We start from the raw sequence: 17,796 nt of genomic DNA on the forward strand, positions 1-17,796 counted from the left end.
ACACGGCAATACTTAGGAATTTAACTGTTGTTTTCTATAAGATGGACAGAGTGGGTTATTGACCGTCAAAAACAAGAGAAAGCAGGGACATTTAGTTCATTTAATTAAGAGCATTTTGTTAAATCAGCTGACTTTTTTTTTAACTGCCAGTAGGAGCAAAATATTTCAGCAGGTAGAGAGGGTAGAGTCTGTAGGTGGCCTTTGTTTAATTCTGTACAAAACCTTAATTTAAAAGGGATAATAAGGAAAGAGGATGACACTTTAGCAATTTGTTCTAAGGGTAAAATTATAAACCATTGCTGGTAAAGAATCTTTAAAAATTTTAAATGATTTTATATAGTATAAATACCATATTATGGTTATATTTATGTGTGTAGGTATATTTTTGCATACTCATTACATAATGAATCTCTCAAGCAGGGCCCAGGTCTTTTTCAACTTTGTGTCCTTTAGAAGTAGTGCTACTCAAAGTGTGGGTTCCAAATTGTTTGTAACTTGTTGTAACTTGTCTGACACAAGAACAGTAGGGAGATATGCATTTAATAATGTTTATAGGAATTTGACATTCCTGTGACATTTTTACAAAAGTATCTATCCACAGTGGATTGGAAGTAGAAAACAAACTGGTCAGTCCTGAATTTAAAGAGTTTGAGAAGCACAGGTCCAATGCCTAATGTAGTACCTGGAAGTCAATAAATGCTCAACACATGCTTGCTAAGTTATTTCAGGGATCAGAGTAGCTGAGGGGCCAATGTCAATGACTGGATTCAAGCACTCATTGAGGGTCTACTCTGGGGTAGCACTGTCAACACTGTGGCAGCTTATCTAGAAAGAGAAATTATGGTTATTTCTTCTCCTAGAATTAAAGAGATCTTGGAGGTACAAAAGAACTACACAGCAGTATGAGGCAAGATATAGTTGTTTACCAAAACCTCATAATGAAGAGTAAACATTTACATATTAAGGTTAAAGTAGGAACGTGGCATGTGAATGAACTTGGCTGGGAAGGTTCAGAGTTCGTGAGATTTGACTTGGGCAGTGAAGGATGAGTAGGAGTTGACGATGGAAAAAGCATTTCAGGCTGGCGTGTGATGGAGTTGAGGTGGGGTGGGAATGGCTGAGAACAGGAACAAAGCCTCCCTCCTACTAGTGACAGAGAATGGGTCTACTCCAGATTCCCTTGGGCAGTGTGGAACACTGTAGGTTTTTCAATATGGAATAGCCAAGACTTTTCCACAAGGTTACTACAGAAGTTTTATAAAAAGGAAGGGATTGTAGATGTGTTTTGGGACTGTCTTAGTCAGAAGAAAGGCAAAAAGGCATGTAGTGGAGTCTCTTTGACATCAGTGTTAATGTCAGGTATCCTCTCAAGAGCTGTGAACCCTTAAGTCCTTGCTAAGATCTTGTTAGCTTAGGTGAAGCAGAACAGTGGAGGGGCGGGGCGGGGGGGGGGGGGGGAGCTTCCCACTGGTTCTGAGCTTTTAAACTCACATGAAATGACATAATTAATATTATTCCCTGGTAGACATGTTGGGAATCTGAGCTGTTTGGGAGAGAGTGCTGATGATTATTCTATTTTTTAGTTTACCATGCTAATCTTAAGATATTAGCTTCTACTGCAGCTAATATTGCTATTGCTGCTTCTACTGCAGCAGACAGTTGGATCTAATGTGGTTTTGTTTCTTCTCCCAGGTGTGAGGAAGACACAGTCTCTCTACATGAAGACCAGACTGATTGCTCCAGTCTCAGGTATGACCCACCATTTCTTAGTTCTTAATTAGGAAGGACAGATACCATCTGGGCCTGGTTTTTGTAGTCTCCTCTTTGAATTCTAATAATTTATTCTTGTGTCTTCCTTCTTCTAATAGATTATTAGCTTTTGAAGGAAGTTTTATCGTATCCACTTTTGAATACCCCTCCCTTAGTATCCAAGACAGTGCCTTTTATATGGGGAATTCTCAATCAATGACTGTGGAATTCAACATTGATTCACTCATCTCAATGTTCCCATCATAAACCTTAAGTAGATTTATTCACCAAAGGTTCATTGGGTATCTGAGTTACAGTGTTGGTTATCAAGGTGTTCATGGTCTAATGACAAAACCATGAAAGTGGTTCAAGCGCTTTCACATACATTTTATTATGTAATCTGAACAGCTGAAAGGAAGCTGATATTTTCCTTCTCATACTATAGATGGAGAAACTGAGGCTCAGAGAAATAAAGCTCATCCAAGATAGCATAGTCACTACGAGGCAGAATGTGGACTTAGTCTTTCTGACTGTGAAGTCCACTTGGATAACATACATTTGTTGAAGGCCTGTTTTGTGTTCCAGAAACCATTCAAGATATGGGATAGAGAAAGACAAATCAATCCCTGCTCCAGTCCATTGGAGGAGATAGGCAAGAATATAGAGATGCCACTTTAAGTCCTATTTTAACAGAGGTAAACTGGATTCACTTAGAAAGACCAAGTAGCCCAGAGAGGTTTCTGGGATTCCTGAAGAAAATTACAAATGGCACATGATTTTTTAATTTAATTTTTTTTTTTTTTTGTGTGTGTGGTATATAAAGCCAAGAAAAAGATGATGCCATCAAGCAGGGGGAGCAAGTTATCAGAAAACCAACAGAGTCTAGAGAAAACTGTTCAAGTTAAAGGAACAACAAACACTTCTGGATGGCTGGAATCGTTAGAGCTGGGTGGGGAGTGAGGAAGCCAGGAGTGATAAGAAATGAAGCTCCAGATATAAACAAAGGCCCAATTTCAAAGGGTTTGTGTACCTTGCTAAGGGGTTTGGAATTTATCCTGGAGGTATGGGAAGACAAAGAAGAGGCCTCAGTTTTTTCTTTGCAAATAATCACTTATAAATCTTGTAACAATAGCTCCCATTTATTGGGTTATGGCCTTGAGCCAGCTTTTATGGTAGGCATTTTACAGAGACTGCATTATCTCTGTAAGATAGAGGGACATCCTTCTTATGGATGAGGGTCAGGGAAGTGAAGTGGGGTGGCACAGGCTTCAACTAATAAGAGTGGGAGGTGGGGAGATCCTTAAGACTCTTGTTCTTTTTAGAAGATCATGATCATTCTAAGTTATGAGTGATCCCATTAAGTAGTGGCATAAATTACATAACCTGTACTTTTCTGGTGTGTTTTTTTTTTTTGGATTGTGAGGAACCAGTAATAGGTTAGAAATATATTTCTATCCCTGGGCAGTGTTTCTCAGTGGTTAGAGCATTGGCCCAAGAACCAAAGGATAGCAGGTTCCATTCCCGGTCAAGGGCACATAATTGGGTTGCAGGTTCGATCCCAGTAGGGGTGCGTGTAGGAGGCAACCAATCGCTATGTCTCTCTCACATCAATGTTTCTCTCTTCCCCTTTTCCCCCGCCTCTTCCTTCCTCCCTTACACTCTCTCTAAAAATCAATGGGAAAAAAATACCCTGGGCTGTGAGGATTAACACAACAAAAACAAAAAACAAAAAATAAATATATTTCTAAAGATGACTTTTGTATTTAGGCTTTATACATGTGTAAGGAAAGAAAAATGCTCTTCGCTCCCTTAACCCACCTTCCTTGATTTTCAAGTCAAGGGGGAAAATGAGATTAATAAATTTTGGGCACCTTGAAAATATAAAAACAAAGTTCTGGTATTATTTTAGGAAGGAATCTATTAAAAGATCAATTTAGATCTGAAAAGTCATTTTTTTCTTATTCTTGAGTGTTCCAGAATCCTCCTTGAATGAGGAACGTTTAAGTTACCATAAAGGCAGCTGTCCTTCATTTTGTTTCTCCTCTAGGAGTGTAGAGTGTGGGGATGATTATTATTTGTTTCTAGTGAGATGTCGGGGAGAAACACGTTTCACTTCTTCCCTTCTAGGGTCTTTGGCTGGTCTAATAATTAAATTGGCATGACATTAACAGGAGAAAAAAATGAATTTTGTACATATGGGAATCCCAAAGATATGAGATTCTTTGGCAGTTAGGTAATTGAAGCTTATATACTAAGCTCAGCTAAGGAGAAGAGGATAGGTTTCAGGGGCCTCAAATTGGAGGAAGACGATTCCCAAGAAGATGAGAAGAGCAGATCTTTAGTAAACAGATACGTGCTAGGCCATGCAGGTAAGTCTTTCTGATAGAAAAAGTTATCTTTGGTATTAGCTCGCTCCTGGTACAGTCCCTAGATATAAATTCTTGTAGGCAGTTAAGGGGAAGGTAAAAAGCTCTTTTGGAGTCTGTTGGGCCTTGATAGTCTTCAGTTTGAAATAATCAACATGCCAGAGTGGCATATGTTAGGGTCACGTATTTGCCCTGTCTCAGAGAAAAATGCATTTCAAGTGAACCAGTGTAGTTCCAAATCATGTTTTGATACTGGTTTCCAAACCCATTAGTGACTTAAAATTTTTTTTTTAGTTATGAGTGATTTAAAGGGAAAATATTAACTAGTCTCACTGGCATTAATTTTTTTTTCCCCAGCTACAGTCAAACCTGGGTTCTTGAATGTCTCCAATCTCAAACAATTTGGTTCTCCACAAAGTTGTTCATGGAAAAAATGTCTCAATTGTTGAACAAGCTTTGGTTCTCCAACTTACAACCCTTTCATGCTGATAGATCAGCATGACAAAAAGCATCTCTCAGGCCACAAACAAAAGAGAGAATGCACCAGTATGAGTCAGTTTACTGCTAACATCTCAGGAAATTGTGCTGTGAATATTTTTGTTTCTTTGCTTTTGTTGCTAGTGAAATGGATGATTAGCACAATTTTAAAACATAAAGAGGCCATCAAGAGTGCTAATGTTGTGAAAGAAACAATCAACAGCAAATGAAGGAGTAGGTAAACTGTTTTTGATTCAGATAAATGAAAAGCAGTTAGCCAGTGACAGCAAAGAGGCCACATAATGACTTTCTGAAAGACACCCCTGGAATGAGTGCTGAAAGTGATTCCTTGAAGGCTGGTAGGGAGTGGTTCGATAAATTTAAGAAAAGAAGTGTTTGTTGATAGATTAAACAGTATATAAGAAAGGTTAAAATGGAATCATTTGGGGGGTCTGGAATGAATTAATTCAATTTACATGATTTCTAATGGGAAAAAATGATTTGTTTTTTGGACAAATCGCTTCTCAAACAGCTTTCTGGAATGAATTAAGTTAGAGTGTTACAGAATTTACCAGGCGACCGAAAAAAATACACAGTGAGTACTCGGAGACCCAGCATAAACCCATTTATTTTCAGATGTACTAGTACAGTGACTCAGGGGGTCAGGTCTCCAAATCCCTGACTGAGTGAATATGGGGGAAGCTTTCCTTTTATACCCTTCTGTTTCTTTGTTTGCTACCTGTTTCCTAACTGCCAGGCTTTTGGGGTGGGCTTCCACAGCCCCTTCGGAGTCAGTTAGAGGGGAAGTGAGATTGTATCTAAATGCCTGGTCTGGGTGGTGTCAGTGACCTCCCCTCCAGCTAAGCTGTTACAGTCTTTGTTTATGGCCCCTTTGTAAATTGGGAGCAACTGGGAAAACAGTTCTTGATAGACCAGATTGTTAAGAAAGGGGCAGTGACTTAATTATAGGCTATCAAGAATGTACATTAGGTTACTGGCACAGATTCAAATTGCCACCCCCCCCCCCCCCAAAAAAAAAGTCTTATATTCCCCATCAAGAGAACCAAGGTTCCAATGAAATATTGAAAAATTATTTCATTTGTTTGGTTCTCCTTCACGGGATAGCACTAAGCTTGTCCTGAGACTTTAGCGTAACTGTTCACACAGTTTTATTTCCACACCTTGCCCACCTGCATCCTGGTCATGCTCCAGACCTCCTATCCTGATGTTTGCTCTGATCTTTTCCCAGAAACTAACAGGAAAGAGTCAGCCTCCCAGTAAAGTTAGCAAATTTAATCCCTTTTGTTTGTGAAATGACATTTTGAGCAGTGGACATAGAAACCCTTCCTTTGCTGGTCTTGTCTCTTGGCTTTATGTGCCCTTGAGTCACAAGGAATTACTTCCTAGCTGACGTTGCCAAAATCTCTTATATAGGTGCTTCTGATCAGGGAGCAGGAGGGAAACACCACGTGGCCACTCCTAATCTAGTACACAAATGATTGCCAGTGGGTTAAGGGTGATGATAGTGATCATATAAAAAGATGCCCCATTTGGTTTTGTCCATGGTATTTGCTGAATTTTTAGGAAAATAAGAAAACAAAATGCACCTAGATTTACGAGGGATGTGATTTCAAATAAGAGTGTTATTTTGTCACTGTTTTTGAGGAAATTGAAACTGTGGGATGATATTCTATTGAATTTGATTGGTGAGTGAAAATTAAAAGTGCCACCCCAGCACTGAATCTACAAAGGAAAAACTAGCGCATTTGATCTTCTCCAGTAATTCCAACGGATAGGAGCCAGGCAATGGGATCTTTGACTTTGCCTTGAAGATGTTGCTCAGATGGCTTGGCTGGGCAAAATTTGATCCTTGTCTTATATTTTAACTGGGTAGCATGTATCCTATTAAAATAGGCCCTTTTAAATTTCTAGATGTGTATGAAAGTTATAGGGAGATGGTTAGACTTGTCAGTGAGGAGCAAGCATCATGCCTGAACCAAGAACACGTGGATGGGAGATTGGAGACCTACCTGACCACTCCAGGTCTAGGTGAATTAGCCCTTTGGCACTTTATTTAATCTCTGAGTTTTAGAGTCTTAATCTATAAAATTGGGATATTATCTAACAATTATTACAAGAGAGAAATATTATATGCACGAGAATACATTATTATTACAAGAGAAAAATATTATATGCACGAAAGCATCTTGAAGCGAAAGATTTAAAGAAATCATGATAGTATGTACAAAGTTAAAAAGTATGTATTCATTAACAAAGATTAGAAGGGAATGTGGAGTAATCCAAAGAGTGAAATACACATTTCTTAAACTTTATTCCTGTGAAACTGGCTAGGTGGACACCAAAATGCTGCTAGGTCCATATAAATAGGGCGGCAATGAGTATGGCCAGCCCCTCTTTCCTGCAGCAATTTATTATTTTTTGTGGCGCTTCCTGAATTGGGTCTTTCCTGTTTTAGAGATGAAGACAATAAAGAAAATTACCCCGACGCCGGGGCTCTCCTAGAGGAGCCTGCGCCCTCCCGGGAGCCACAGCATGTAGAGCAGACTGTGCTGGTGGACGGCGTGCTGCGACCCAGCATGGGCAACTTCAAGTCCAGGAAGCCCAAGTCCATCTTCAAAGCAGAGAATGGGAGGAGCCATGGAGAAAGTCAGGTAGTGTGTCTACTCCTCAGGCCTTTGCCAGGATGGGCGCTTCTCCGGTGAGGGCACAATTCTGGCAAATGGTTTTGAGCTCATTCTTGGGCAGGAGGTGATCAGCATGACTTGTTATTGTGCATATCACCGGCTTAAACATATGAGTGCTCTCCTTGGTTAGTAGTGGAGTGTTCTGGGCAGGCTAATAATTTAGTGCCCATTCAAATTTATATTCTTAAATACTGGACTGTGACATTGACTTAGAGTTGCCTTACTCTTTGCGGGGAAGGGTAGAGGAGGATATCTTACTGTCTTTTTTTTTCTAGGGCATGTATTTCTTGTCCCAAACTTGGAGATTCTTCTCAAGAAATCAAAACTCCCATGTTTACCTGGAGCTATTCTCCTTAGGTTGCAGTTTAGCAGCCTTGAATAAACACTCAAGTGTGTATGTGCCTGTTTGTGTGTGCATGTGGTGTCTGGTTCTTCAGGGTCAATAAGTATTTGAATGAATGAATGAAGCATCTTTCCAACTTGATTTGGGTAATAAATTTACATTTTATATGTGTGTGTGTGTGTGCGTGTGTGTGTGTGTGTGTGTGTGTGTGTGTTTCCAGTTCAGTCCTAACATCTCTATCTAGAAAATTAGATTTTTCTTGTTGTAGAGAGGTATAGCAAAGAATGTGATTTTTTTAAATCTTAAAAAAATCCTCAAATAATTTATGATGCGTTCAAAAGGGATTATACAAATATAATCTACATTAATCTTACTAGGAGGTTAATGGTTCCAACATAGAGATTTTACTTGTAATGTACCTAACACAGTTTTTGGGACATAGATGCTCCATTAAGGTTAACTTTGCTTTTTGTTAACCCTTAGCTGTTAACCTTCAAAATAATGCGCGAGGCTCTAAGTATAATAGGTTGATTATGACTTTAAATCTAGTCCTGTTAGTAAATGGGCACCAGGTGACCTTCCTGTTAGAACAACTTTGGCTTGGCAGTTTGTTTGAACTTGTAGTTTTCTTATTTGGCCTGTGATTTTTATCTTATTTCTTCCTTGGTATTATGACTTCTTATTTTGTCGGTTAATTTTGCAGTGAGATGAAATACCTTCTGCATTCATGAAACAAGTTGTGATTATCTTAAGCTGAGTTGAGTTGCAGAAAGAGATGAGTGTGACATACCATTTAAGTAAACTTGAGACCTTGCCTGTTACTGAATGCACCCAGCACTTGTTTGATTAGGGGGAATACGGTGCTGGGAGGATATAGGTATCCAAAGAGTTTCCTCCAGAGTCTGATTATAGGGAAGCTTTGTCTTTGAACCTCCTGCTAAGAATCACCTGTGACATTGTTGGCCTTTGGTGACCAGCCATCTGTTTTAGAAGTGCCCCCTTTCTTATGTCATCCTATAGTCTGGCCTCATAGAAATTGCATAGTCATCCCTTGCAATAAGGTACTAATGGGGCCATTCCCAATTTGTTGGTTATATGGGAAGATTTCAGGAGAGAGCTGTGCTTGTGTAATACAACATCACTTATAATACAACATCGGAATCCTGGACTTAAGGTAAAATTTTCAGTTCAGTCCTAACATCTCTATCTTCACAATGAGATCCGCCCCCCCTCCTCCCCCCCGCCCCCCCCCCCCCCCCCCCAATGACTAAAGGAACTACGATAATATAATTTTAAGTGTTCCATCTCTGGGAAAAATTTGAAACATGACCAATTCTTCCTGTTTTCTTTGGGGAAAGATAATTAACATATGTTGAGTACTGAGTTTATGTAAATAATATTAATAAAATCAACTAACACTTATTTGAGCATTTACTGTGTTCCAGGCATGTACCATGTTTTACTATAATCCCATGGAATTGGTATTATTATCTTGTACAAAGAAAAAAACTAAGGCTGAGAGGAATTATATGTGCTTAATCAGATTTGGAATAACTTGAGCAGAATGTATTTTCTATAAAAGCACAGTATTTCTAACAAAGGTACCCAGATCTTCCAATTGTGAGTCTAGAGATTTACCTATCTCATGTTACTCACACTATAATTTTTATATAAAACCTGTGATTTCCCTCTAGATTTTTTTTTCCTTTGGTGATATATTGTGTTGCTAAGCAGTAATTACTTATTTAGAAAGGATTACTTGGAGAGGATTTTGTAAGTGTGTTTTTCCTCTGCCTAAAGCTTTGTGATGTTGGTCACTAATGCTAGATAAGTGTCCTTTGAGTGAACATTAGCTCTAGGACATAAGTCTGTGAGGTCAATGACTCAGTCCTTGTCTGTCTTTGGATCTCCAGCCCTCAGTAGTCAGTATAATCTGTTGAATGACTCAAAACTGCTAAGGGAGGTATATATGTGATTGGTATCATTTTTAAAATAAAATGTAAGCATATCTTTATTCAGTGGTGAAAAGTTACATTTTAAAAGAGGATATAATCAAGACTCATACAGATATCACATACAGACATGTCATAGATTTTATTTAAATCATTAGTTAGAGAGGAAATCAATATGATGTTACAACCAGTTCAAAAGAGATGCAAAGGCCCTGGCTGGTGTGGCTCAGATGGTTGAGCAGCAGCCCATGCACCACTGGTTTGATTCCCTGGTCAGGGCACATGCCTGTGTTGCAGGTTCCATCCCCAGTAGGAGGCATGCAAGGAGGCAGCCAATCAATGTTTTTCTCTTGCTCTCCCTCTCCCTCTCCCTTCCTCTCTCTCTAAAAATTAATACAAACATATTTTAAAAAAGAGATGCAAAGTATTCCATAATTGTCTCACAAGAAATGCTAAAATAAATTTAAAAATGGATTTAAAATTGGCAAAACTTGCCATATCCATAGGGTGATAATCAATTACTTTCTCTTGGACACAATTTGCATTTCTGTGGAGAGGAATTATTTGCATTGCTATCATTATTTATGGGTTTACTTCTATCTCTATAACCTTGCAAAATAGCCTCGTTATAGACGAACAAAAGCAGATTATCCAGATGGATGAGCTAGCCAGGACAGCCACTAAATTTCAGTCATTTATAATTTTTCCTTACATTCTCCCACTGTCCCCTACCTTCTCCCTTGTGATCATAATAAGATATTCTTGATCACAAAATAAGGCTAATCTCATTAGGTTTGACCTGATTATTTACATAGACATAGCAAGAGTGTTAATTTACCATGTAAGTCTTCTTAAGTATGCTTTGTAAAATCTAGAGCCATATAGTATTGAATAATTACAAAATTAACTTCTCTCTCTGTAAGTTTTCATAAGGAATCTCAGATTGCACTTCTACTGCCTCTATTACTTGCTATCCCAAGGCAAAGGAAACCAAGTTCAAGAAACTCCACCATATTTCACCTGCAGTACCTATATATCTGGGTGAATTCTCCTCTTGGGATCCCCCAAATAACCTTCAGTTCCTGGCCTGTAAGCTCAACTGAACTGCAAGCTAGATAGTAAGCCAGTTATCCTAGGAGAACTTTGCAGGCATGGGCTCCATAAGTAAAAGCCACATTAGCTCCTCTCTAAAATCAACAAACATATCCTCAGGTAGGATAAAAAGAAAAAGGCTTGTTAAGCATCATTGTCAATACTGTGATATTCAGGCAAGATATGGTTGCATATCACATTTTTTCCAGTTACTCTGGTAAAAAAGAAAACAATTATTGAATATATGCAAATAACCCTATTCCTGTGAAAAGGAAGTTCACTCCATATGAATTTCTGAACTCTGGGGGTCAGTGTGATACAGATACCATTTTTAAAATGTTCATTTTAGTTTACATAAATAGAATGGTTTTAAAATATAGGTTTTATTATTATTCAGGTGTGGTGAGGCTGACAGATCAGAAGATGACTACCATTTGAAAAGATTCCCACTATCAGTTCTCAGGAGGAGTGGGGGCATGCTATGCCATGCAGGACCACACAGGGAAGCACCATGGTTGGGCAGGAGACAGGAGAGGGGAGAGGGAAGCAAGAACTGGAGCCTTTATTGTGGTCTCCATTGGCAAGGCAAGCAGGGTGAGCAGGTTTAGGATTGGCTAGTTTGAATAATTCTGTGGACTCTGAGGTACAGGGGTATCTCCAGTTGTCTGGCACCTGGCTCTGGGATGATGAAGGCAGAGGAGTATTGCCCCCTGGAGTGTATGAGCCAGAAAAAGAAAGTGGTTCTGAGTATGGGCTCTGGGTTGGTGAATCTATATATATAAAAGGCTAATATGCTGCCCTAACAGGTTTGGCTCAGTGGATAGAGCGTTGGCCTGCGGACTCAAGGGTCCCAGGTTTGATTCCGGTCAAGGGCATGTACCTTGGTTTTGGGCACATCCCCAGTGGGGGGGTGTGCAGGAGGCAGCTGATCGATGTTTCTCTCTCATCGATGTTTCTACCTCTCTCTCCCTCTCCCATGCTCTCTGTAAAAAAATCAATAAAATATATTTTTAAAAAAAGGCTAATATGCTAAGTGTCCCTCCTACCATCTGTCTGGTTGCCATGACAAGCACTGACCACCAGGGGGCAGACGCTCGATGCAGGAGCTGCCATGACGCACACTGGCTGGCACCTTGGACCTAGCACCGACAAACCAACACTCGGCTTTCCCCAAGTGGGACACAGGCCCAGCCACCACCCCAGAGCGACACCCCACCAAATCTCAGTCAATGCTGCCAAGACCCCATGGTGCAAAATGCAGCCCACAGCCCAGCCAAGCCTAGAAACGGTCACTGTGGGCTCTGGGTAATGACATCATGTCCTCTCCCTAGCGACTAGCCTCCTTGGAGTTTCTTCAGCCCAGGAACACAGGTGGAAACATTACACACTGTAACCAAATGTCTGTGAAGCGTTTTCCCGTGCCTCATCTCATTTGATCCTCACAGAAGTCCTGGAGTAGGTAGGTAGAAGACTCGGTAGAATCCTGTTTTCTTTTCATTAGCTGGAAAATGGAGATTTAGAAAGCTTAGAAACTTGACCCAACTGAAAAGAAGTAAGAAATGGTGGACCTTGAAAATGACTTCAGGTTTTCTCACTGTGCAGTCAAATATTGCTGCAGTTAAATATTTTACCCTTTGTTCTCCCTGCGTGATCTACAATAATAATGTGCTTCATGTTGGTATTTACTGCTATGTTGCTGACAATTACCTGGAAGAGAAGTTAGGGTGCTTCACTGGGCTGGAAAAAGTTTAGCTAAATCAGAAAGCAGATCTAATTCAGCAAGTTTATTTTATATCTATAAAAGGCTAAGTTGATTCACTCATGTGCGGTACATATAAAGCTCTCACTGGCGCCAATCACGTGTGTGTTTCGATCTGTCATTGTCGATCGTGAATTTGGTTGACGCTTATATTATAGAGAAAGGGCGAATAGTGATATTAAAATATTTCTAATGAATTTCCTTTCATTGTGCACAAATTCATGCACCAGGCCACTAGTTTGTATATGAAAGGCCAGCTCCTGGGCAAGTCATCTGCTATGCTTCCTAGCACTGAGAATCAGCCAGTCCTGGGAGAGGCAGTCTCTTCCCAGTCCGTGAGTCAGCCTGGCTCCAGATGCCAGAGCATCCAGAATATCTATACTAATAAAAGGGTAATATGCTAATTAGGACGTCTTCTGGATGTCCATCCAGACAAAGCCACAGCGGCTGCGAGGGCCTAGGGCTGGTGGCACGGGCGGGCGGCGCCGCGCTGGAGAGGTGGGCTGGCGCCGTGGGCCAGTACAGTGCCGCACCCCCTTTTGCAGAGGCCTGGGGCTCAGGTAGCCATGGGCTCGGGCAGCCGTGTGCCCCAGCGGCTGCGAGGTCTGGGGCTCAGGCCTCACAGCCACGGCGGCCAGCAGTGGCAGCAGCAGCGGGGTGATGGCAGCACCTTCCCCTGATCGGCTGGTCACCTCCTGCAGAGGGAGGCCAGACTGCGGCTTAGGCCCACTTCCAGTGGGGAGCGGGCCTAAGCTATCAGTAAGACATCCCCTGAGGGCTCCCGGACTGTGAGAGGGGGCAGGCTGGGCTGAGGGAACCCCCCCCCAAGTGTATGAATTTTTGTGCACCGGGCCTCTAGTAGGAAATAAAATATAGTTAATACAAGAATCTACTAAATTTATGGGTTACAGATAGTTGAAGTACAAAGAGAAAGGTCTTTCTTATAAGTTCAGTAAATGGAGTATTAAAACAACATTCCCAACAGATAACCACACTAAATTTTCCTTCTCAGTCTTTTCCATCCTATGTTATTAATTCTTGTTCAGCTGGATCTTGGTTTAGCAGTAGCATGAAGCCATCTGCTTCATGACTCAAGTTCTGTAAATCCTGACTCAGCCCATTGGTGTCATCAAATGCCTGTGCCCAGAGTCTGTTCTTTGAAACATCGGTTAAATATCTGGGCCTTTACTTTGGGACTCTTGAGAGTATTCTTCTTGGTTGAAGTCACAAATTCTGGCCTGAGACGGATGGTAGAAACTTCAGTCAGGCATCTGCGGAAAACAGACATGCATAGATGGCAGGCACTGAATGTGGTTGTGGTTAATTTACTGCTAATAATTTTCAAATGTGAAAGCCTGATGAGCGATCATAATAAGAATAATGCACAATGTGACGTGCAAAGCCAGATAATAATGTCATTCCCCTCAAATTAAATGTCTCAAAGGGCTATGAATAAGCCTGTTTTAAAAGGAATCAGGAAATTTATTTCAGATTTTACCAAAATGGATAAATATAATTTTTACAGATGAAAAATCTTGAGATATAACATAATAATCCTAAGAGAATATGCAAACAACTAATAAGTAAAAAGATTAAGTCTGTTGTAGGTCCTAGACATCTGCATTTTTATTAAACTCTGTAGGTAAGTCTGATGTACATCCCTGATTGAAAACCACTGGCCTGAATGATGCTAGATTCAAATGAAAGAAGTGAGGCTTTGGCCAAGTCAACATTTTAGATAATAATCCCAATTATCACTGATAATGCTACGGGGTTTTTGCCTAATATAGGCATGAAAGCTCCACAAAGACTGGAACAAATGTAGAAATGGATAGATCTATTTCATGAGTTTTGATCACAGGGTAAATGTACATGAAGTAGGTTTACCACACACTGTGATAGAGTGGTTCTGTTTGTGAAGTTGGAATTTTGGGGGGAACTTGAGCTTATGCTACAGGTCCTGCCTGACACTTCTTGACACCACTGAGACACAGTTCTAGCTGGTTTGTTATGAGATTAGCATTCCCCACAGCACCTGTGAAGAATCTATGGGCACAATCTTTATAAACTTAAAACAACCCTCTCTGAAGCTGAACGGCATCATGGTGAGAGTTTAGCTATTGCCATTTCTGGTTTCTCTTGTCACATAATTGTGTTCGGAACCCCAGACTGGAGCTTCAGTCTGATCCTAACCAGGCTGGGAATGGGGAATAGGAGCAAATGAGAAGGGGCCAGAGAGTAATCATTGAAGTTTCTATCTTTCTTAGTTTTCTGATCAGCCCAAAGTTAGAATCAGAAATTTCACTTCTGGAGGGTCAGATTCAAATCACACCTTGAGCAATTTCTTGCTGTTAATCCTCACCCAGGGATATTTTTCTATTGATTTTTAGAGAGAGTGGAAGGAAGGGAGGGATGGAGGAGGGTGAGAAGAGAGAGAAGGAGTAAGAGAGAGAAAGAGAGAGGGAAACATAGATGTGAGAGAAACACATCAATTTGGTTGCCTCCCACACTGGCCTCAACCAGGGCCGGGGATCAAACCTGCAAACCAGGTACATGACCTTGACCGTGAATCCAACCCACAATCCTTTGGTGTGCTGGCTGGTGATACTCTAACCACTGAGAAAACTTTCCAGGGTTTATTGTTATTATTATTATTATTATTATTATTATTATTATTATTTTGATCTTGCCCACATCTCTGAGCAGGAACCATAAGGAAAGTAGCAGAATCTTTGCCTGCACATATGGATGACTAATTTCAGTTTTGTACCCACTATGAATGATTTAAAAGAGGAGGGCTTTAAGTATATTTGCTGTTCCAATAAAAGTCTAGGAACCAAAAAGACAATGCAAGAATGTCCTCAAAGAAGTTAACTGGTTTGGAATAAGGAGTATGTTTATTTTAACAGGAGCAGTTGCAGCTTTCCTTTCTGCTGATTTATCCCCCTCTTCTTGAGACAACAGGCTTTGCAAAAAATGACTTGGATAAGGGCCATTTAATGACCTGTCTCCTGAAAAGTCAGGTTTTATTGATGCTAATACTAGAGTTCATTGATACGGGGAATATGAAGTGAAAACAAGACTTGTGAATTTGTACTAAACGGAAACTCCTTATCAAAGCAGAATCCAGTGATAACAGTTTGTTATTGTGTGGAATGTCTTATTGGACAGAAAACACTTTTTCTAGGGAAGAGAAATGATTGAAAAGAATAGATTATATATGTCGTAATATTTTGTGAAAAATTGCACAATATATAGGGGGTGGGTGAAATGGGTGAAGATGGTTGAAAGGTATGAACTTTCAGATATGAAATAAGAACTGAGGATGTACCATACAGCATGGTGCCTATGGAGTTGATAATACTATATTGTATATTTGAAAGTTGCCAAAAGAGTAGATCTTAAAAGTTCTTTTCACAAGAAAAAAATTTGTAACTGTGAGTGGTGATGGTTGTTATCTAGAACTATTGTGGTGATCATTTTACAATATATACACATATTGAATCATTATGTAGCTCACCTAAAACTAATATAATAAAAATGTATGTGTGCTTTATCATATCTCATTATGATTAACAGTGAGCTATAGCGGTTTCCTCTCTCTGCTTTAGAATATTTGGATAATTCTTCATCTTGGAGAATAAGCACACATACTTTCTGTTTAATGTGTGTGACCACCACTCTTGATTAGTCTTGTTCTTGGTACAACTACTACCTTTTCCCAGAACTGCTTGCCTCACATTAATTTTTGTATTCACACTTTTCTGATTGCAAAATTGAAAAATGTATGAACCCACTATTACATTTTTAAAATCCATATTTATTGATATTCCTCTACCGATTAAAATAACAAATTCTGCTTAAAAAAAGGTTATAGATTATATATGTTGTAATAATTTGTGACTGTATTGTTCTAGTATTGATCCCTAACAACCTGATTTGGGGATGACTGACTTGACTAACAGAACCAGCGTTCTGCACTGGACCTCCTAATTGTCTAGAGGATGTTTAGAGTTAGCATTGGCAGATCAACTCTTACCATCTTCACTGCCTAGCAGCTGGCATCAGGCTATGTTTCTTCCTTCTGTCCTCCCTTCTGGTGGCTATTTTAGCAGAAGACAAAAAGTAGGAGGCTATATAGAGAGCTTTTCTGCAGGGAGTTGTGTGCTGTGATCATGCTGCTAACCCAGGTCCTTGGAGAGACCAGCTGTTCAGTCTGGTGTACATCAGCATTAGGTTTCTTCCACTGGCTCCAGTGGACGTGTTAAGAGGCTAGAAAGGAATTCAGGTCTGATTGTGAAATTTACATTTTTATTTTTCTGCAGAAATAAAAACCTTTTAAACACGTTTCAGGCAAAATAACCTAACTATGAAGTGTTTACGATAATTCTGTTTTTAGAAGGTTCCTATTCATATAAGAACAGTATTTATTCTTACTGAGTTAGACTCTGAAGTAGAAGAAAGACAATAGTTAATTCTGGGTAATTCCGCTCCGCCCCCCCACCCCCTCAAAGGACCTAAGGTTTTTTTCCAACTACAGACCTACTTTTTGTACATTTTTTTTTCTTCTGAATATATTACTGAAATACTGAACAAGTGCAAATGGTAAAAGCAAGAAAATCAGGACAGCTGAAGGACTTTGAAATTGAGAGCATTGTAAAGCTGAAGTGAACTTCAAATAGAATTTCACTTTCTTGTCAGTGAGAGGAAGACTTTCAAGTTCTGAATATGCCTTTAAGGGCTTGCTTCTTGCAGTGTCAAGAGCATGAAGTCACTGTGATTCTAACAATTGGTCTTAGTTAGGTAATTGTTTTTGACACATCAGTGTGTGTTGCATTATTTCTCTCGCCTGATTTTTGCAGCTCTGGTGTAGAAATTTTACTTCAATTCCTGTTTAGGTTTGGATTTTTTGGAAGACTTGTTACTGGTCAGGAAGAAAGGTGGTCCTCTGGGTTTGTTTTCCAAGTTTCTCTTTACTCCTCCAAGAATAAAATGATTGAGATTCAAGGGGACAGAGCTCTGAGAAATGTATGGTCCTTGAAAATGAGGTCATCTGAGTTAATATTTAAGTTTATTGATTTCTCATGATATATTAGATTCTGAAGCCTCTCTTGGAATTAACAACCAACCTATTCTTAAATGAGTCAATTGATGAAGAAAGATATTTTAGGAAGGAACATGGAATGTCTATAACATCACTTTATTACTTAAAAAAAAATAAACAAACATTCAGCTTACATAATGACCTGACAGAATCTTGAAATAAAGTAATATAAGTCATTTGCCTGGGCAGTAAATCTCAAAAGTTAGAAAAAAAAAAGTCACTCTGAGGGATTTTGGGTTCAAAACAACC

The 17,796-nt window shown here is 39.7% G+C and overlaps 1 protein-coding gene across 10 annotated transcripts in view; it reads left to right on the forward strand.

Annotated features, from left to right (window-relative positions):
* The window catches only part of FAM13C (family with sequence similarity 13 member C), a 277,891-nt gene that overhangs the window by 158,985 nt on the left and 101,110 nt on the right, over positions 1-17,796 (forward strand). For 8 of the 10 annotated variants that reach the window (XR_013814709.1, XM_079793129.1, XM_079793128.1 and 5 more), the window contains 2 exons: positions 1,693-1,749; positions 7,069-7,264. Coding sequence is in view for 7 of the 10 variants with exons in the window: in XM_079793124.1 (XP_079649250.1) it covers positions 1,693-1,749; positions 7,069-7,264 (253 nt within the window). In the remaining 3 variants the exon portion in view is untranslated. Of the gene's footprint in view, positions 1-1,692; positions 1,750-7,068; positions 7,265-17,796 lie in introns of those variants that run through there. The other 2 variants (XM_079793131.1, XM_079793125.1) reach the window with 1 other exon arrangement.

This window comes from Cnephaeus nilssonii (genome assembly GCF_951640355.1).
Source record: "Cnephaeus nilssonii genome assembly, chromosome: 16".
In the NCBI taxonomy this organism is placed as follows: Eukaryota; Metazoa; Chordata; class Mammalia; order Chiroptera; family Vespertilionidae; genus Cnephaeus; species Cnephaeus nilssonii.